Here is a 21,572-nt window from a genome sequence, read left to right on the forward strand (position 1 = left end):
TTATATGCCAGATGTTCCAAATTATGCCAAAACAACAGTGCAACATCTGCACCTCATTTGAGGCCACAGACGCCTCAGTGTTCCAGTTTTAGGAATAAAAAATAATGCCTAACACATATCTGTGCACAGCTTTACACATGCTGTACCTGAATTATATCCAGCTACAGATGTGACTGCCATTTAATGTATTTTCAATTAACATCAATTAACATTACCACTTAACATTACCCTTGCAAATATTTTACAAGAGAACTACTTCAAAATGTATTACTAACATATTTAGCCACTGAGCGCTAACTAGTAAGCTAGGCCAGTACCAAAACGAAGATGAAGGTTTGCTGTCAGCTCAGCGTATTTCCTGAACGTCGTTTAGACGTCCTTCATAGCAAGAGAACATTTGTGTTCAAGAGATGTTTATCTTTTTATCACTCAAATTAAATGAAAAAGATAGAGATTGACCAAAAGATAGAATAAGAACATCGAAAACAAACAAAATGCCTGCTCTGATCCCACTGAACTAACTGATCTCTGACCTCTTACATTAGTGATAACATGATGACATCAGGGGCACAGAGGCAAAGCCTGCAACAGTCAGTGTAAGTCCTTTTACCCCTCTGTTTGTATTGTTATGCATTTGGACACCAGGGGGCAGTTACCTCAGGAGTTTATACAGGGAGGGGTTCGTTCATTCATTCAGGTGCACTGCTCTGTAGCAGGTATGTCAGCAGTGACAATGTTAAGTTAGGCTGCATAACTAATGCACAGCTGGGACAGGAACTGCATGCTGTCTGTCAAATAATGAAGAAGTGGAGGCAAAGATGTTTGGAGTGTTTGAGCGCACAGCTGTGGAGGTAATGTGGCACAGAGTATCGGCCTGTTGGAAAGCTGTTACAGTCAAGACACATCAAGTTTACTATACAGCAAATCAGACACTGTTGTTTATAACTAACACTAGTCTGTGGGAGTGGAGTGTTGTGTTACAGTTTCACAACCAAATTAGTTATCAGTCAAATATTGTTGGATTAAAAGGAACAACACATGCATGCATGTCTCCAGTGCAATAATCTGATCAACAGTTCTTGCTGTGTCTGACGTGACTACTGTTGAAACAACATCAGTCCATCCACACTGCAGTTTTTGCTGTTTATGGTGGATCAAATTCAGTGTTGAGATTTCAAACAGCACAACAAATGGGTGATGCACTATATCATAAACAATCACAGTTTCCTTGTCAGCAGCAGTGCTTCACATTAGTCTTAACTGTCCAGCTCACTGAAGACAGCAGGCAGAGACACAATGAAAACGAGAAACACTGTTTCCTGGGGTGAAATCACTTTTTGGCACAGCTGGCTTAACTAATTAACTGTCAGATGGCAGGTGCACTTACAGTATGAAGTACGGTCCAAAAATGCAGCAGTCAAGGGGTGTCCTTCAGCATGACAAAAGTCAGCGAGAAGCTTCTGGAGTGCACACACTGCTTTTATGTGCTGTTGTTACACACTGAAGCAGCCTGAGAGAATTTACTTCAAATACATTTACAAAACTACTCATCCTCAAAGCTTAAGAAGAGATTTATATTGTAATGATAGCAGAGGAATCAAACTGCTCATATGCAGTGAAGTTACGTGATATTGCTATGTTAGTATTGGCTACTTTATTGGTTCAATATCTTTTATGCAGCAGCCTATTGCAATCAAAGTGACCATTAGCTGTAAGTTGATCAGAACTGAAGCACAGAAGCACATTTTCCTAACAGACAAATGATTGCAGCAAGTTAAAAGCATATCTGCAGCAGCTTTGACCCCTGCCGAGTTATCAAGTGCTCTTCATAATGGAGGCAAGGCTGCAGACACTAAATATTTTAAGAAATTTCTAGCTTATGTCAAAAGCGGGCAAGGAATCTTATATAAAATTGCTACCGCATGAAAACAGTTCAGGTCTGAACGAGGAGATGAGACTTATTTAATGACTGACTTGACAGCAAAAATTAAAACAACAATCAATGACTAATGAGCATGCTAGCAGCTAACCTGCAAGTGTTGGCACACCCACAGTGTCGAGGGAGACGTCAGAGAGGTGTTGCTGTGGGTCTTTACCACACAAATCCCCATCCACGATGGTTTCCTTCTGCACAATGCTGCTCTGTGTAAAGTGTTTTATAACCATGAAACTGTGAAAACACCAGGACGTGTATTTTACAACTTTTATTTATTAATACAGCAATATTTAATGTGAGAATTTGGTAGACAATTGTGAGAGAAAAGCAGCACAAGCACACGTCTCTGCTCACAGACTGTGTTGTTAATAATTGCAGTCCAGTGTTTCATCAGCTGGATCTGTTTCCTCCTATTTTCTTCTTCCTGAAGTGCCTGAAGAAGATCTTATTGATTAATACATCACATGGCAATTATCAGAATACTGTGGGAGCACAGCAGCGTACACACTTTCCCTTTTATTTGCTATGAACACTTTTGTACTCATTTAAATTGTACTTGCCTTTGTATGTGCACACAACAGGCACTTGGAGTAGCAGAAACTCCATACACCAAATAGGTATAATATACTATTTGTATTGACAAGTTTGAATTGATAAGCATAAATACATTGACATAAGTTAAGTTGCCTGACTCAGAGGGCATTAGTTGGTTCTATGGTATAATTGCCACTTTACAGCAATGCCGTTACTGGATGGAATATATTTGTGTATCATTATTACAATTTAAGTATAATTGTGAGTCAAACTGCAGACATTTGCAGCCTAACAATTAACTGTGTAGAAATGCTGAGAGGAAGTAAATGCAGAACTTTCCTCAATCTGTGCACCATTTTTCACCATTAATTCAATTCACTTCAATTTTATTTATTATATAGCCCCGAATCATAACAACACCTGCCTAAAGGTGCTTTATAGTGTAAGGTAAAGACTCTATAATAATACAATTAGGTATTAACTAAGTGATCTACATGTGGCCACTGCCTACAGTGAACACCAGCCTCCAGAAGTTGTGCTTCTGTACTATAACCTATAATGTTGAGTTGGTGCATTACTTTCTATCACCACTTTTCAATACAGAGGTAATAAATTCCCCATAATACCTTATGTATTCTCAAAAATACAACCCCATTTTCAAAACTGTTTGTACATCTAAAATATATTTAAAGGCATCCTATATTTTAATTTAAATACAAAACAAAATATTTTGAATTTTTTTACTTTTTCAAGAAAAAATATATGCTAATTTTTTAATTTGATGGCAGCAACATGTTTCAAAATTTGGGGGTAAGTCATTTTTCAGACTGCATTGTGTCACCTTGTGTTTCGACATCACTCATATCTGAGGCAACAAATTGCTATACTACTGAAAGTCAAATGTTTTCCCACTGTTGCTCGATGCAGCTGCAGAGCACAGCCTCTGTTCTTGTTTCATAATACACCAACTCTTTTCAGTATGTCTGGGAAGCACTACACTTGTAAACCCGAGGCATGCTTTTGTAATGCATGTGCAATGTTGTTTTGTTGTCTTGCTAAAATAAGCAAGACAAAAAGACACACTATGTTTTCCAGCACACGCTAGTTTTCAGAAATCTTCATTTGCCCATGCAGTGACTTCCACTGCAGGCTCCTGTCTGTTTGTAATGCCTTGAGAGCCTGCAGATTGTAGCCATTCAGCATTGGCTTTCGGCCTTGATGATGCAGTGCCTCATAGAGTGCAGAACCCCTCCCCCATCTGCACTTCTGAGACACAATCTGGGTTACCAGGCTCATTATTAATTAACCTAACTGTTGTAAGGTTTCCCAACAGCAGTTTTTTCAGCATTCCTCAATTATTATTTTATTTTGTTGCCAAGGTCTAAACATTTTTTAAGCATATTGCTGTCATAAAATTTAAACTGTTTAGAAAAACGGAAAATGGAGATGGAGAATTGCTTCAACACTGGTGCTCTGATTGCTTGCAAATTCATTGCTAAACAGGATGAAGTTCTTTTTTCTTGACACACAGAGAGAACTTGGACTGAAGCCCCCTCTGGAGTAACCTAGCCAATCAACCTCTGCTGAGGAGCAGAATGACCTAAACACTCTGAGATGATTGGACAGAGGAGAACTAGTCCAAAATCACTTTGGTGATTGGACTCTTCATAATAGTCTTAAGAGCCTGAAAGAAAGATGACTGGACTTCTTTACGTTTTGGACGTTTTTCCTCTCATCCAAGAGAAACTCTAGGGGTGGTTGTCCCCTTTGGAGATGGTCATCGACCCACTGCTGATCATGTGCATCATCGCATTGGCCAAGGTGTTTCATTGAGTTTGTTTAGTTATGAAACATGCTCAGCATCAAACCTGTAGTACATACTGATCAGTATGTACTACAGTATCGGTATCAGTATCACCTTCACTGTTCCTTCTCTGCCATCAGCAACACAAACAGCCAGCAACACAATGCACCTTCTTGTGCTGCAAAACTGGTATAGCTCTTCCATGAAACTGAGAACAGTGAAATAATGAGTGTTAGCCGCGAGTCCTGATCTAAACCCAACTGAGAATCTGTGGAAGAACAGAAATGTTGCCAAACTCTTGAAGAGATGGGGGAGCAATGGAATAAGACAAAATCATAGCAGTGTGGAAAAAATGCAACGTCCTCTGGGTACACATGTGCTAAAGTACTTCTAAGAAAAAACTCTCAAAACTTCCTTCTGTTTTTTTTTTTTTTTGGAAAGCTGTAATAATAATTTCATTAAAAAAACATTGATTCTGCTACAGTGGGGACTCTTCAGTTTTGATTGGTCTGTTTTCTTTTTTCAGTCCTCTATTCAGAGCTGATTGTTCTTCAAATTCTGAGAGATGAAGGACACCAGTAAATCAAGTATTTATGAGCTTCTGTCTGGTTTTGCTTCGGTTTGCGAAGCTGTCGGTTGGCATTCCCACCCCCACCTATGGTCACAAGCTCTGGGTAGTGACTGAAAGAATGAGATCGCGTATACCTAGTGGCAGAAATGAGCTTCTTCCAAAGGGTGGCTGGCCTCTCCCTTAGAGATAGGGCGAGGAGTGCAGCCATCCAGGAGAGGCTCAGAGAAGAGCTGCTGCTCCTCCACATCAAAAGGAGTTGAGGTGGTTTGAACATCTGACTAAGATGCCTCCTGGGCGTCTCTTGGGTGAGGTGTTCTGGGCATGTCCTACCAGGAGGAGGCCCCGGGGCAGAGAGATTATATCTCATGGCTGGCCTGGGTGACTGGCGAGAGGGAGGTCTGGGTTTCTCTGCTTAGGCTCCTGCCCCCCCTGACCTGACCCCAGATAAGTGGAAGGACATGGATGTCTAGTTTTGATCTCTATGGTATATTTAACCTGCCAGCAGTGACCTTGTCTGGTTGGACACAGAGTGCACATCCCACCCCCCCCTGTATTCCCTCACTCATCTTGATCAAAACTAAAGCTGTGATTTAAACTGCTGCTTGTTTGCCAGAGGAAGTAAGACTGAGTTCACATGTACAGAACCATAAAACAGACTAAATTGGCTTTTTGTCATTTCTTTCTGCAGAATTTCACTAAAACGTTCACTGAAGATGTTCAGCTTTGTGCTGTTGTTCTTTCTAGCCGTATCCCCATTTTCTGAAGAGGCTTGTCATTTTTCCAGGCCACTTTTATAAATAAGGATGCGATTATAATGACCTGCCATGTTCAATAAAACTTACATTGACTCACTGCACCATCTGAAAATGCTTCCCAGCTCTATTGTAAGTTCAGCTGTAATCGGTTTAATGTGAAACATACAGCAGATGCTTTTCACATTAAATTAAAGCAAAGTTTCTTCACATTCTGTTAATAGAATTAGTTAATTTTGGAAGGTTTAAAACTATTTTTAAACACAGGAAATTACAAATATTACCTTCAAAGTTGTGAAGTGAAGCCATTTTACAACAGAGGTTTAACAATATATTGACTTTTATTATTAAAGTATACATCTATACAATAGATCCTTATAATAAAACTGCAGCTATACAAATCATTAAGAAGTGACCACATGATATTACCCATTGCAGAATAACCTAAACACTCTGAGAGGTATGTATTCATTCACTGATATGGAAATCACATCTTCAGGTATATTTGGAGGACATGCACAGAGAGGGTACACAGGCTCAAGATCTCATCTCACCACCCACCGTCCTTTATCACCTTCAGTCATGGAAACTTTACCTGTGATAGTGGTGGAGCTCCAGTCTTTCCATTCATCAGTGCATTGGTCCAAAAATCAGAAGGAACTCTTATTGACATTTTGTTCTGACATTAGAATCCCAAGAGAACGAATTATGACGACTTCAACTCTTTAGTTCATGACAAGATGCTAAATAAATAAGTGTGTGCCAGCTTTTCTTTGGACTTAACCTTTATGTTTAGCCTGTTAAGTTCAAAGCATAACTGATGCTGACAAAGACAGCGATGCAGCCAGAGAGCAGCTGAACCCAGTGGATAATGAGATCAATTTGATAATGCAGCGCTGGCCCTGAAAAGGTGCTTTTTTTTAATTTAGGTAACATGATTTTTTTTTCCTCTGGTATCACTTTCATGCCCAGTAGAAGCAAGGATCTAATAAAGCAAGGTAGTCTGCATTTTCATCCAGCCTTTAATTTTCTTTTCCATATTTCCATTTGAAACACATAAAAAGTATCATTTTCCTCCCTGTAAATTAGAAAATAAATTCTGTCAGGCCATTTTCTTTTATGCAAAACGCTCTAAGCACTGCTGATTAGTGCTCTAAAATACAAGCCAGATTAAACTTTTGTACTAAACCGGTACTCCACAAGTAAATGTTGCTATGTAAAAATCCAGAGACATGTCTGAGTGCACCTGCGTCTGGCAGACATTCTCCTGCACAGGACAAAACCCCACTAACTTGCTGCTGTGATTTTGCTGTTGGTTACTATTACTCCCCCTCACTATGAAGCAAACTGCTGACTGTATACCAAAGAACACAAACTCTCAGAACACACCTGTAGATGCTGCTCCTGCTTACCTGTGGTGTCTCACAGGAAAAGTCTGCTTGATAATTACACCCTTTAGAATAAATCACTGATTTGTATTTATTTAAATAATATGACTCTCTCGATTATTTTCTGATTTCTGCTACTCTCATGATACAATATACACTTTTTTACATATTGCATCTTCTTAGTTATGTACAAGGTTTAAAAACCTGCAACAGTGAGTGCTGAGAGTTACTGAGTTGAGGCCTCATTTATCAAATGTTCATACATATACAGTTTCTGTATGCAAAGGCTTCCAATAATAGAATGCTAATATATTGTGCTTGAAGGTGTGTAAGCTTTAGGGCTGAAAGGCCAGTCGAGCATTCGTCTATCCACATAACAACATGCACTGTGTTCGTGGAAAATTAAGAGAAGCCAAAATTTGAAGATGAGTTAAATTCTTGTTACACACAGAGTTTATATTAAAACTGGCACAGGATCTGAGAAGTGAAGCAAATGGATATGCACCTTAATTCTTTCCCATGGCCAGCAGGGACCTGGTCCTTGGGTTGCAAGGACCAGTCTACAAGAAACTACAAGAATGAAGTTGATCTTAAAGTCAAGAAGAAGAATAAAACAGGGATTGTTTTCCATGTGACTGATGAGTTGCTAGCCTATCAGCATGATGCTTCACAACAGGACGTCATGGTGGCTACATCCATCTTTTACATTCAGTCTACACTGGTACTAGTGTGTGATGTCGTCTTCTGTGAGATGGTTAAGATGAGACTGTGTGAGAAGTAACACAGCTCTAGCTGTAAGCACAGCAGCCTCTCCTATCTGCTGTTCAAATTTTGCGAGAAGCAGCCAATCAGAAGAAGGAAGGGGGAGCAGAGCTCAAAAACCTGTTGAGACAGATGCTGAAATGAGAAGCTGCTTAAGATATGTGAGTCCAAGATCCAAATATGAATTATTGGTTACTGTTTTCATTCAAAGACCCCAAAAACATGTTGTCTGCCCCAGCGTTAAAGCGTAATATGTCACCATATATGGCTGATTCTGGGTGTGTGCATGTTTTATACTTTCTCCATCAGCTGTGTGTCTGAGCGATGAAAATTGTGTCATCAGTGGGTGTAGGAGAGATCATGTGCAGATTCAAATGAATCAAATCAAATGTACAGTACATCATGGAAGGAAATTGCACCAAAAGAAAACATAGTTTTCTGTGGTGATGTGATGGGACTGTGGCTGAGTTTAACAAATTCAGAGGTTTGAATTATGCACACTTTGATAAATGAGGACCTCACTGTACATCCTGTTAACAAAGAGTTCAAATTTTCTGAATTTAATGGACTTTTCAGTTTGTCAGTTTCCATGCTGCTACAAACAGTGTGGTGGTAAACAGGCTGGTGAAGAAAATGTTACTGACAGTCAGCCATCGCTTGACCCTAGGGTCAACCTGCAGAATTCTGTGAAAGTTGGATTTTCTTTTGCTCTATGCAGTGTGGTTTGGAATGACAATACTCCCTGTTTTATGAAAATGTGACTGTCTTTGTGAGGGTCACATGAATAACTTTTAAAATGTTCAAATAAAAACACATGCAAATTAGGCACTCATACAGTGTAGGCAGTATTGTCCCCTTTTCTTCTTCAACATTCACTCCCAGTGGAAAAACAAATAGAGCAGCGAATGGATGCATATCTTACAGGCCTGGCCTACATTTCCTGACTAACAAACACAATTTAGTGAGTCCCACTGAAATGTGGAAATATTGTTGTGCACATTCAGGACAGTCAGCAGCTTCTCTGCTTGCTGCACTTGTCCACGCCCCGCCCACCCCTTTTGCTTTACACATTTTTGTAATGACAGAAACCACAGCAGCTTGATTCTGACAGTTTCACCAACATCAAATACACTAAGAGCCGCAAAGATTCAGCCACTTGCTTTTACAGGAGCATTAGGAGATTGGATTGGAGTCTGCAGACTTTTGCGGTGTCCCTGTGCGACTTCCAGGGCATGGAGATGCAGTGTTGTAAGAAATCCTGCAGCAGCATGTCCACCTGTTAGTCCTTTAGAAGAGAGAGGTAAGTTTGTGGCACAGGCTGCACCCTGCAGTCAGATGTAGTATTCCTTCACACTGTCCCTGACCGGGTTGTGGAGGTGCAGTTCAGTCCTGTAGTCTGTGTACATGCTGTGTCTGTGCTCCTCCTTGATGCTGCTGCTGCTGCTCCTCTGGGCCTGCCGCTGCTGGTAGACCAGACGGATTATCACAGCAAGTGCACACACAGTGATGAAGACCACTGCAGTGACCACACCTGGAAGGGGAAGAGACATGAGACGATGGTGGTGTTGGTGGCCGCAGATTTAAGTAGTGTATGATTCCAATATTTAAACACACACGCACGCACAAAAAGATGATCAGTTTTCAGAAGATAGCAACAGCAATTTAGTATATTCACATGTTTACTCCTGCAGACAGATTAATAACTCAATGTCAACATGTGCTTGAAAGTAAGTATTGTTAATGTTACAACACTGCCCAGCTAAGAAACATAATTGTCAGCCACTTAACCACTTTAAAGTGTGCTTTATTACACTGGGAATTTAATTATTTGTAGTGTTTGCCAATTTTTTATTTGATCTTTTCTATCTAAGATAATTGGAAGGAAAATAAAGAGCATAATTTCATGCTTTGAATGTTTTATAATAATAGTTATTTTTGACATAATAAGAAAGGGTTGTTGCCACTTTGATGGACATGGGCAGCCTGCTGATGACTGTTTGCTCATCTAATCTGAGTGAGCATTGACAGTTGTGGGTTTGAACCTCCTGTTCTGGCTGAAGGGCTTCTGTGGAGAGTCTCTCTGTACCTGTGTGGGTTTTCAGATTGACCTTGACCGGTGATTCTAAAGAAGCCACCAATGTCCATTATATGAAGCGCTTAAAGGGAATAAAATAAAGCATTGTATCAATGCATGGTCAAATGTGACTGTCACACAAGTGTCTCAGTTTCTTCCGGACTCGTCTTACTCTTGGAGGTTGCAGCCTTCCTAGTGGCCTCTTCATGGTTCCCATTTTGCCTGTGGGATTCCAAGGTACTTTAGCTGTCCTCAGTGTTTTCAATGTTGCCTTCTGGTAGTGCAATCCTCTCAGTTCTGACTATTTTTCCTCTCTTTGTTACCACCCAACTACACTTCTCCAGTTCAAATAACATTGCGATGTCATTGCTGTTGATCAGTGAATCGATATCTCGTTCACTCGTGTAGAGGAGGTGACTAATTCTTGCATAGTCGGTATCCGTAGCCAGACTTGTTAATGATTTGGCTGAGGGGGTTCAGGCCTATGCAGACCAGCAGTGGGGACAGAGCATCTCCTTGGTAAATCCTGCATTGGTGTTGACTTGTGTATTTGCCTTGAAGTTGGCCTAAAGTGTTGTTTCCTACATTCCAGGATCCACGTGTGAGGTATCGACTCATAGACTTTCTTGCAGTCAGTGCAGGCGGTGCATATCTACCAGTATGTGGTGTTTTGCTCCTCTGGTGTTACTGCCAATTCCTTTCTAGGCCCCATTCACGTATTGAGCCATGTGCCTGTTCATTTTAACCACTATAATGCCTGACAGGAGCTGCCATGTTGTGCTGAGGGAGGTTAATGGACGGTAGTTGGATGGGACCGGTCCCTTTAGGGGATCCTGGGGATCAGGACTGTCTAGCCTTCAGTTAGCCATTCCAGGTGCGTCTCATCTATTAGCGGCTGGTTAATTTGTGTTGCCAGGTTACCTTCTTTAGCCAATAGATGTGAATCATGTTAGGGCCTTGTGCTGTCCATCTCTTCATATGCCACTGTAGTGGTTCGGGAGACAGACACCCTCTCTATTTTTAAGATTAGGCTTAAAACTTTCCTTTATGATAAAGCTTATAGTTAGGGTTGGATCAGGTGACCCTGAACCCTCCCTTAGTTATGCTGCTATAGGCCTAGACTGCTGGGGGGGGGGGTTTCCCATAATTCGCTGTTTCTTTTCTTATTTACTTTGTTTATACTGCACTCTGTATTTAATCATTAATTGTTATTAATCTCTGGCTCTCTTCCACAGCATGTCTTTCTCTCCCCTCAGCCCAACCGGTCGTGGCAGATGACCCCCCCTCCCTGAGCCTGGTTCTGCTGGAGGTTTCTTCCTGTTAAAAGGGAGTTTTTCCTTTCCACTGTCGCCAAGTGCTGCTCATAGGGGGTCATTCTGACTGTTGGGTTTTCTCTGTATTATTGTAGGGTCTTTACCCGCAATACAAAGCGCCTTGAGACGACTGTTTGTTGTGATTTGGCGCTATATAAATAAAATTGAATTGAATTGGTTACTGGTTCCAGTTTATGGAAGTTGGTGTGCTCTGCTCTTAGATCCACCAGCCACTAAGTATTGTTGTTACGTGTTGCATCTTTCTCCCATATGCTTGTGTTCAGTTGATTATTTCTATGCTCTTGGAAATAAATCTTATGCCACTGGAAAGCCTGTTTATTTCCCCTTAAATGGTACCACACTTGTAATAAAAATGCTTTTGCAGATTGATCAGCAAAGTTGAGGATGTGGGTGGTGCCCATGAAAAACCTGCCAAATCTTCTGCCAAATAGCTTATTCTGCTATTGACTCATGTTTGGTGTTGCTTATTGGAATGGATGATTGAAGTCTGAAAAAACAAGACATAGTGGCAATTTAACAATTTACTCATTTAACAAACAGGGTCTTCAGTAGCATGTAGAAGGCCCAATCACAACAGCCTTGCATCTCCTTCTCATGCTGGTCACCAGCTTGGTCACAGATTTCTCTCAGCCAGTGTTTTTGTGTTGGTCACTCTGGCATGAACAGCATGCCCAAGCTGATCCCACAAGTTTTCAGTGGGGTTGAGGTCAGAACTGCAGGCAGGCCATTGAATCCTCTCCACTACCAAATTCTGGAGGTAGCCTCTGATAAACTCCACTCTGTGGGGAAAGCTTTGTCATCTTAGAGGACAGAGTTCAGTCCCAGACCTTTCCCAGACATTTAACACTGATTAGCAGAAGCCTATGTGTTTCAGCAGTATAATTTATGAATGCAGCTTGCTAACCAAGTTTGCAAGAGGTACAGTCATGTGAAAAAGAAAGTAAGAAACTAAAAAAGAAAGAAACTAAGTACACCCCTGCTGCTTTCATAATTAATTAAGAGATAAGTATCAGTCAAGTACTGATAATCAAATGCAACTGATTAAGTGATCATCAGCAAGTGTGATCACCTCTATAAAATCATTAGTTGTTGCAGTTTGCTGGTTTGTAGCATTCAGGTGTATATTAACACAATGCCAATCTTCCTATGAGTGGATGTTCCAACAAAATCACCCCAAGATAAGACCACGCAATGTGCAAGCTCTCAGATGCTACATGCCTCAGTTAGCATGTTAAATGATGAAGCTCATGACAATGCAATTTAAAAAAGACTGAACAATTTTGGCTTGTCTGTTTGCCAAGAGAAAGCCTCGTCTTTCTAAAAAGAACATGGCAGCATGGCCCAGGTTTGCAAAGTTAAACAAACAACAAGATTTCTGGAACAATGTCCTTTTGGACAGAAAGAGCAAAGTGAAGATGTCCAGCCATAATGCCCAGTGGAGACCAAATGCAGCTGATCAGCACAAACACCTCATACCAACTGTCAAGCACAGTGGTGGAGGGGTGATGATGTGGGCTTGTTTTATTGCTGCAGAACCTGGGACCTTGTATATCAGTGTATTCTAGAGTGAAATGTGAGTCCATCTGTCCAACAGCTAAAGCTAAATGGCTCATGTAACAAACCAATGACCCCAAATCTACAATAGAATAGCTGAAAAAGAAAAGAATCAAGGTGCTACAATGACCCAGTCAAAGTCCAGACCTTAACCCAACTTAAATACTGTGGCAGGTCCTTAAGACAGTCACGAATGACTCAATATCTGCAGCTACAACAAACAATCTTTTGTCATTTTAAAAAGTTTGAAATTCCAAAAATAAACAATTAAAAGTGAAATAAGAATAAGAGTTCTTGAAAAATATAGAACTATAGTATTTTTGGTGCAAACATGCTATATACATGCTGTGCAGCAGAGTGCACCACATATCTTCTGGATGTCCCAGTAATACTGTGAAAGAACCATTAGCTAATAAAGCCCAAGAATAAAAGCAGCTTCACACTGCAGACTTGATTTGGTAGGTTTCCATTTACCTTGATGTAATCCTGTGATTGCAATGGAATAATGTTACTTTTATAAGGAAATATGCTTCTTTGTTTTCCTGACAAGAGCTAGATGAAAAGACTAAAATCATTCTCATGTCTCTGTAGTAAATATGAGGAATGTCCGCTGGTTGCCTGGAAACTGGTTTGACCCAAGAAATGGTCTTCCACCCCCCCACCCCCACCCGAAAATAAGATAAAATGTATTAATTAGCAAATTTTAAAGGTTGGCCTTTTATCCCTGTTCTAGTCTTTATGTTTAACTTGACTAACCGAGTCCTCCCTCTATGGTCTAAAATTTACCCAACAGACAACAGAGTGGGTTCCTATCAGCCAACAAGCAAATGACAAACTGTTACTTATTAAGTGAAACAGGCACAGTTCCTTTGAAAATTAAAAGGTAAAAATTTAATTAGTTAAAGTTACAGGGCTTTCAGTATGGTTACAGTCTATCATGTCTATATAGATTTTAAAGGCAAAGCAGAAATTCCTTGTTCAGAAAGCACATATTACATCATCAAATTCAATAAAAAAAAAAAAGGTTTAAGTCACAATCATGACAATGAGCTCGAGCTGAAGCTGAGTTATCAAGAGATAAGAAAAAAAGCATTAAGATGGAGCCAAATGGGGAGAATGACAAATGACAAACAGCTGGGACTCATTTTCAATTAACCAAAGAAAAAACAACAGCACAAGACAGACCTGCTATTACAGCCAAATCCTTCTGGGTGCTGCTGGCACGCTGCTCCTTATCTTTATTCGTGTTTGCAGCCTGATCTGAAGAAGCAGAAATGAGAAACAGAAAAAAATCATTGTCACATAGGAGACTTATGATTTGAACTTCTCTGTAATCTCTGGTTTTCATCATTCCCAGTAAAGTGAAGTGCGGTGCAGTACAGTGCATTACATGATGGTTACATTTGGTTCATTTCAGGTTGACTTCCCCTTGATTCTCCTGAAAGGCAAAGAAAAATCATTCCCTCTTTTAAATTCTCGCTGGTTCTTAAAATGATATTAAAAGGCCAATGTTACCCTGATATGCAGATACACAGATCAAGTAGCTGGGGTTGCTTACTATGGCACAGATTCTATGTACTTTTGAAGTTGGCCAAGTTTCTCTCAAAAGTTTGGCTCATAAGTACCTCTTTAGTTTGTGGCACCACTGTAGGATTGGCCAACTTATCCTAACACACTGAGTCTCCAGTAAAAGCCAAAAGATGGGCATCTTTTACAATATGTTCTCTCTCTTTTTTAAGCAGTGCACTGTCTGCACTGGTGGTTTACTCCATATAAAAAAGTTACCAGATTTTCTCCTAATTAACCTCATTCTACGTGGTAACCTGACCTGCACCTTCCGAGAAATATCAAATAACGTCCATTATTTCCCCTACCAATCATGGGGCATGATTAGCAAGAGACAACGGGGAGATGTCACTACCAACATGCGCTCTGTGGGTGTAATTAGCACTGCACCAGACTCTGAGTGTCCCGCCCCTGGAAACCAATTGGACTTCCTTAATACCCCCCCCCCCACACACACACACACACACACACACACACACAAATATTATACAGTGGTATCTTGTATTGCTTAATCTGTGTAGCTCGATTAATTTCAAACTTTTATATAGTGACTTATTTCATACTGTAATTTACACGTGCTTTATCAGAGCACACATGGAATTACCTGCAAATTATATTTTTAATATTCACTTATACTGTCACAAGCAGTATGGCATGAGGTTTTCCTGTACTTTCTTGTTCAATATGTCAAATGTTTAGTTACTTCTAAATCCTCTTTTCAAGCTAATGGTACTTATAATAAATGTAGCTTGTTCTTGGCTTTGGAGGCCAGGTTCAGTGAACTGTCTAAGCAAATATCAGCTGGTAGTCAGTGTGGGCCAAAGTAGCTTAGCCCCAGTTAACTGTATCCCAGCAGGTCCTCCCAAACTGCTGGGAAACCAGGCTGACTGGGTGACTGTGTGGAGGAAGTGTAATCTTAAACAGAAGCCTCTGATACACCCTAACCTGTTCACATTTCAACATTTTCTTCACATGGAGACACACCCACTGAGGAAAACCCTCTGGGTACTGGTGACTGTATTCTTAGAAATGTGACACTACAGTCTGCAGCAACCTTACCTGATTGTATTCCTGGGGCCAACGCAGGCAACGCTGAAGGAAATTTTAAACAGCTAGCATCCAATAAACATAGATTTCATAAGACTGTACATAACATTGGCAGTAATGATAGGAGAAAGCGTCAACTGGAGGTCACTAAAATTGAGTCTGTATGTAATTTTGCTAAAACTACTCTGAATGCCGCTTTCTGGTTCCCTACCTAATTGGACCAGTTGTGAGATGTTTAGCTGCATGTTCTCCTTAAACCACTGGCCTTTTGGTGTCTGGGCTTCACAGATAATTGGGAAACTTTCTGGGGAAAACCTGGTCTTGTCAGGAGCAATGGCATCCATCCCCCTTTAGATAAAGCAGCTCTCATTTCTAGAAATCAAGCCAGATTCATTAAACACCCAAAATATGACTCCAGAGTTGGGACCAGGAAGCAGAGAAGCTTACACGCCATACACACCTCTGCAGTTTCTCTCCTCTGGTCATCCCCCTAATACCCCATCCCTACAGAGACTGTTTCTGCTCCCAGATGATCAAAAACAAAGCAAAAATAATCCAAAAAATGAGTAACAAAAATAAAAAAGAATAATATAACACCCTCAAGTGCACCATAGAGTAAATCATTTAAATTTGGATTCAACTTTAGGTCTCTCTCTTCTAAGTCCTTTAGTTAGTTCCCTATGTTAGGAAATGAATAATTGATCGACATATTGATTTATTCTGGTTACATCTGGATGTAGTTTAAATGAACTGTCATAGTCCTCGAAGCACAGGCCAAGGAGGAGTAGTGGCAGCAATCTTCCACTCCAGCTTATTAATCAACCAAAAACCCAGACAGTCTGAATTCATTTGAAAGCCTAAGTCTTAACCTAGCCCACTCTAATTGGAAAAGTCAAAAAACAGTTTTTAGTTATCTCTTGTCCTCCTGGCCCATAATCAGAATTTCTGTCTGATTTCTCAGATTTTTTAAAATCTGATTTAGTGCTCAGTTTTTTTTTTTAATTATTAATGTATTTGTGACACCTACAAGTGTAAGCGTCACAATTGTAATTTGCTTAGAAGTTATTTGTGGAAAGGCCAATGCTAATGGTAGTATTATGTTGAATTTGAGGAGATGTAATTGTGTAGTTTCGCCACTAGGGGGAAATAGCGCAGGTGGTATTCGGTGCTGTGGGGCTTCCGGGCTTCAGACGAGGAAGAGCCTGCAGACCGAACACAACTGATGTCTCCCGTCTCTATTTCTTTCTGTGTGAAACAGGTTAGTAATCTGAGTTATTTCACCTCAGTACATGTTTACAGAGAGGCGATTGTGTTTAGATGCTCGTGATGTTATGTAATGTTGTAAGTTGTGTGTTCGAACATAGAAAAGAAATATAAACTGTTTTCCATCGACCGACGGGAGAGCAGCCATCTTATCGGTGGGTAATGGTACGAAATGGTGAGGCTTTACAATGTGTGTTTCATTTTGTTATGGATGTTGCTCCGAGATATACCTCTTAAATACAAAGTATTGTTGTTGACTGTGTTTTTATATGATGATGTATTCTGTTTCTTTTGAGATTTTGATACAGATGTGTTTTAGTTGGAAAATATGGGTTTTCATATGTTTGGTTAGAAAAAAGTGTCGGCGAAAAAGGTAATAATAAGCAGGTAAATAGTGATGATATTATTACATGATAGGTTTTTGCAGCAGGATAGCTGTAGCATTTCGCTGTAGTAGCAGCGCACAAAAGAGACCCTGAATTATGGGGCAGTTATTTTGTATATTATATACAGTGGAGCAAAAGATGTGAGTTTGTTTCAATATTGTAGTTTGTGTTTAGAGATATGTTAGATGATATTGTGAATGAGAAGAATGATTTAACGTTTTGTAAATAAAGAGACGAGGAAGAGCCTGCAGACCGAACGCAACTGATGTCTCCCGTCTCTATTTCTTTCTGTGTGAAACAGACCCCACCAGAGGTCTGTAACATAATTTTGGTGGCCCGTACGGGGATCGGCATGCTACAAAGATGGATGCTGATCCTTTAATCAACGAACCCGCAGCAGACATCGCAGGCGTGCTGGAGTGGTAGACGTGCAACTGAGGCAGCCGTGGGACCAGAGGAAGGAGGGGACCCCTGCTGGAGGAGTGACGTGCTACCGGTTGAGCTGACTACGCTGTGGAGAGTGCTGCCAAGGGACAAGATGGAGGACAAGGAGCGAAAAGAGTTGACATGGAAGATCAAAAAGAGTCTTCATGAGCTGACAGCAGAGGAACTCTTTCAGATTGCAGAGGACATCACACGGCTGTCGGACTTGGACCCTGTGAGCTACAGACTTGGTGATGAGGAAAGTTGTTTTGATTATATTTGTGCATACCTTCATTGTAAAACACTCTTGGGTTTAGAAGATGCAGGAGTTTCACACCTACTGTCTTTAAGTGATGCTATTGTTCAGCTTATAGCGAATCGTACTTGTGAAGGAGGTGCCCCTGTGGTGTCAGAGGAAGAGGGTGTTGTCTTTAGCCCGGCACTCGTGCATCCTCAAGCTACAATGTTCCATGAGTCTGTTGACCCACAAATAAATGAATATGATGAGTTGAAAGCTAGCTATGAAGCACTTGGTAAAAAACTAGCAGAGTTAAACCCAACACCAGCAGTACAGTACACACCTGTTCTGCCTGCTCCACAGATACCGCCACTTAGAAGTGCAAATGCAGCTAGCAGCCATGCAGTGAGAGATGTTAGACACCAGAGACCTGAGCAGGTGGTTTCTTTGAGGGATCTGCCATTTCTGCAACGCAGAGAGTTTAAGGTGCATGGGGGCCAGGTGGGAGACACTACATCTGACATCACCTACCACGGACTATGTAAACAAATGGAAGAGGGATTGAAAGCGAACCATACAGAGGGTGAGATCATCCAGGGCGTGCTTCGTATCATTAAACCTGGACAGTTTAAGGATATGTTAGTCAGTAAAGATGACTTGAGCCTTGGGGAACTTAAAAGTTTATTATGTTCACACCTCAGTGAGAAAAGTGGGAGTGAGTTATTTCAGGAACTACTGAGTACCAAACAACATGACCACGAGACTCCCCAGCAGTTCCTTTATAGGATGATTGGGTTGAAGCAGAAAGTCATGTTTGCTTCCAAACAGGATAACATGGATGTTGTGTATGAGACACGGACAATTCAAAACGTGTTCCTACGCACCATTCATCAAGGTCTCCTTCCGAAATATGGTGACCTGCGCAACGAACTTAAGCCGCTGCTCTCAGATTATAGTGTGTCAGATGAGACACTGATAAGACAGGTAAATAAGGTGTCGAGTGAGGAGAGTGAGAGGCAGCGGAGACTGGGGCATGTTGCTCGGCAAAAGGTAACACATGCCCACACTGCTCAGCTGGAACCGGCTGATGATGCGGGTAAAATGAAGAGTAGGAATAAAGTAGTTGATGAATTGAGTGCAAAGATAGACGCGCTGACTAAAGTGGTGGAGTCTCTCACGTCGAGGCAGACTTGTGAACCAACGTGTCAGTGTGCGCACTCAAAACCAAAACCCAGGCAAAGCACAAAGCAGTATGGCTGTCCCAATTGTATTCAAAAGGGGGCAAGCACATGTAATCATTGTTTTGTCTGTGGGGAGGCGGGTCACAGAGCAATTGGTTGTCTCCAGCAAGGCCAGCCAAAACACTCTGGTTTGTCCCCTGCTGGTGCACCGTCCTCCAGCAGCCGTGGGCAGCCCAACCCCGAACCACCCCACCAGAGCCCGAAGGAGTTTGCTCATGTGAGAAGCAGTCAAGCAACCCCCCAACTCAAAACTAAAGAGACTGAGGGGAGTGAGAGAGTGGCACAGTTGGTGGGCAAGAAGTGTAAAATTAAGTGCTACATCCACAGCTACGCAGTGGACTGTGTGCTAGACACTGGTGCACAAGTGAGTCTTCTAGATAGCCAGTGGGTGAAGACTTACCTCCCTGACCACAAGCTACGACCACTGACTGAGCTCATCGGTGACAAGGCCTTCAGTGTGTTGGGTGTTAATGGCCAGCCATTGCCCTATGATGGATGGCTGGGGGTGATGGTGAGTCTACCAGAGAATAGCAACCCGGACCTGACTATTCAAGTGCCCTTCTTGGTGAGCAGCGTGCCATTGGATTGTCCCCTGATTGGGTTCAATGTGATTGAGCAGCTGGTCCTGGGGCCGGACGTGAGTGCGAACCTCATGCCGACCTTAGTGAGCCTCCTGCGGAGCGCAATGAACCTCCAGAATGACAAAGCCACAGCACTGGTCAATTTCATCCAGACCAAGCTTACCAGAGATAGTAGAAGCAGCCAAAGTGTACTCACAGTAGGACTGCATGATGTAGTTATCCCAGCTGGCCAGGTCAAGTATGTTAAATGTAAGGTCCCTTCTGCACTTGACATTTCCAATCCCCTCCTGCTCTTTGAACCAACTGAGAGCAACCCACAGTTGCAACAGCTGGATGTAGGCAACAGTCTCCTAACAGTTTATGAAGCAAAAGTCCCGTATATTAGGGTCCCCATTGGGAATCACACCAAGCATGATGTGACGCTCACCAGTCGGGTCGCTCTTGGGACTGTTGAATCGATTGCCGGGATTGTACAAACCGACTTACCAACCACCAGTTTGCCAAAGGCACCCTTGGGGGTTGGTCACCTTGAATCCACAAGTGTTCCGAAGGGCAATGGGAGTAAAGTTGCAGAGGAATGGGATCCGCCTGTTGACATTAGCCATCTAACAGGGGATGAACAGAGAGTAGTGAAGCAAATGCTGAGGGGGGAGTCTGGGGCATTTGCACGGGATGAGAATGACATGGGGTGCATTCCTAGCTTGGAAATGACAATAACCCTGAGGGAAACAACCCCAATTCAGAAATCGTATACGTCCATCCCGAAACCCCTTTACAAGGAGGTTAAGGAGTATATTGAGGACCTCCTGGCAAAGGGATGGATCGTTAAGTCCAGATCTCCTTATTCTGCACCCATCGTGTGTGTGCGGAAAAAGGATGGATCCCTTCGACTTTGTATAGATTACCGCCTCTTGAACCAGCGCACGGTGCCCGACCGGCACCCCTTACCGCGAATTCAGGATCTCATTGACACTTTGGGGGGTTATAGTTGGTTCTCTGTGCTAGATCAGGGGAAGGCGTACCACCAGGGCTTCATAGCCGAGGGATCACGCCACCTGACTGCCTTCATCACCCCCTGGGGTCTCTATGAGTGGGTGCGGATCCCCTTTGGGCTGACCAACGCACCCGCGGCATTTCAGCGGAGTATGGAAGAAATGCTGGCTCCCTTACGGGATGAGTGCTGTATTCCATACCTGGATGACATCCTGTGTTATGCGAAGACTTTTGAGGACCACGTGGAAGGACTGAGAAAAGTCCTAAGAGCCTTGCAGGCACATGGAGTTAAACTCCGACCTGCAAAATGCGACCTGTTCAAGAGAGAAGTAAGGTATGTGGGACGTTTGGTCTCAGCTGAGGGGGTGCGAATTGATCCAAAAGACCTCGAGGCCGTGTATGCCTTGAAAGATAGGACACCAGCGACAGTTGGGGATGTAAGAAGGGTTACTGGCTTCTTGAGCTATTATCGTTCTTACATCCAAGATTTTTCAAGGATAGCGAAACCTCTCTATGAGCTCTTGCAAGCCCAGAAAAGAACAGAGGGACAAAAGGGAAAGGGTGCACAATTACCCTCAAAGACTCCAGTTGAGTGGACCGTGAAACATCAGGAGGCTCTGTGTAAGCTGATTGACAGGTTGACAGCTCCTCCTGTCCTCGCTTATCCGGATTTTGAGCTCCCTTTCGTGCTTCACACGGATGCCTCCAATGACGGACTTGGAGCCGTCCTTTATCAGAGACAGGGTGGGAAGCTCAGAGTGATAGGGTATGGTTCAAGAACGCTAACACCCGCGGAAAGAAACTATCGACTCCACTCAGGCAAACTCGAGTTTCTCGCTCTCAAGTGGGCCGTTTGCGAGAAATTCAGGGATTATCTCTATTACGCCCCGCACTTCACCATCTACACAGACAATAATCCCTTAACATATGTCATGAGCACTGCCAAATTGAACGCGGTTGGTTTCCGGTGGGTGGGGGAACTGTCTGACTTTAGATTTGACATCAAATATCGACCTGGAAGAGTCAATGTCGATGCAGATACACTGTCGAGAAACCCTCTTGATATCGAAAGATATATTGGGGAGTGTACGAACGGGCTCCCGAGGGAAGCGGTTGCTGCTACCT

The 21,572-nt window shown here is 42.1% G+C and overlaps 1 protein-coding gene across 1 annotated transcript in view; it reads right to left on the bottom strand.

Annotated features, from left to right (window-relative positions):
- Nucleotides 1-5,975: 5,975 nt before the first annotated feature.
- Nucleotides 5,976-21,572, bottom strand: part of cntnap5a (contactin associated protein family member 5a) — a 190,279-nt gene continuing 174,682 nt past the window's right edge. Inside the window, exons 23-24 of the mRNA XM_030724387.1 lie at nt 13,895-13,969; nt 5,976-9,278 (exon numbers count right to left, since the gene is read on the bottom strand). Coding sequence (XP_030580247.1) covers nt 9,079-9,278; nt 13,895-13,969 — 275 coding nt within the window. The 3' untranslated portion in view covers nt 5,976-9,078. The remainder of the gene's footprint in view (nt 9,279-13,894; nt 13,970-21,572) is intronic.

Source organism: Archocentrus centrarchus, unplaced genomic scaffold (genome assembly GCF_007364275.1).
Source record: "Archocentrus centrarchus isolate MPI-CPG fArcCen1 unplaced genomic scaffold, fArcCen1 scaffold_36_ctg1, whole genome shotgun sequence".
NCBI lineage: Eukaryota > Metazoa > Chordata > Actinopteri > Cichliformes > Cichlidae > Archocentrus > Archocentrus centrarchus.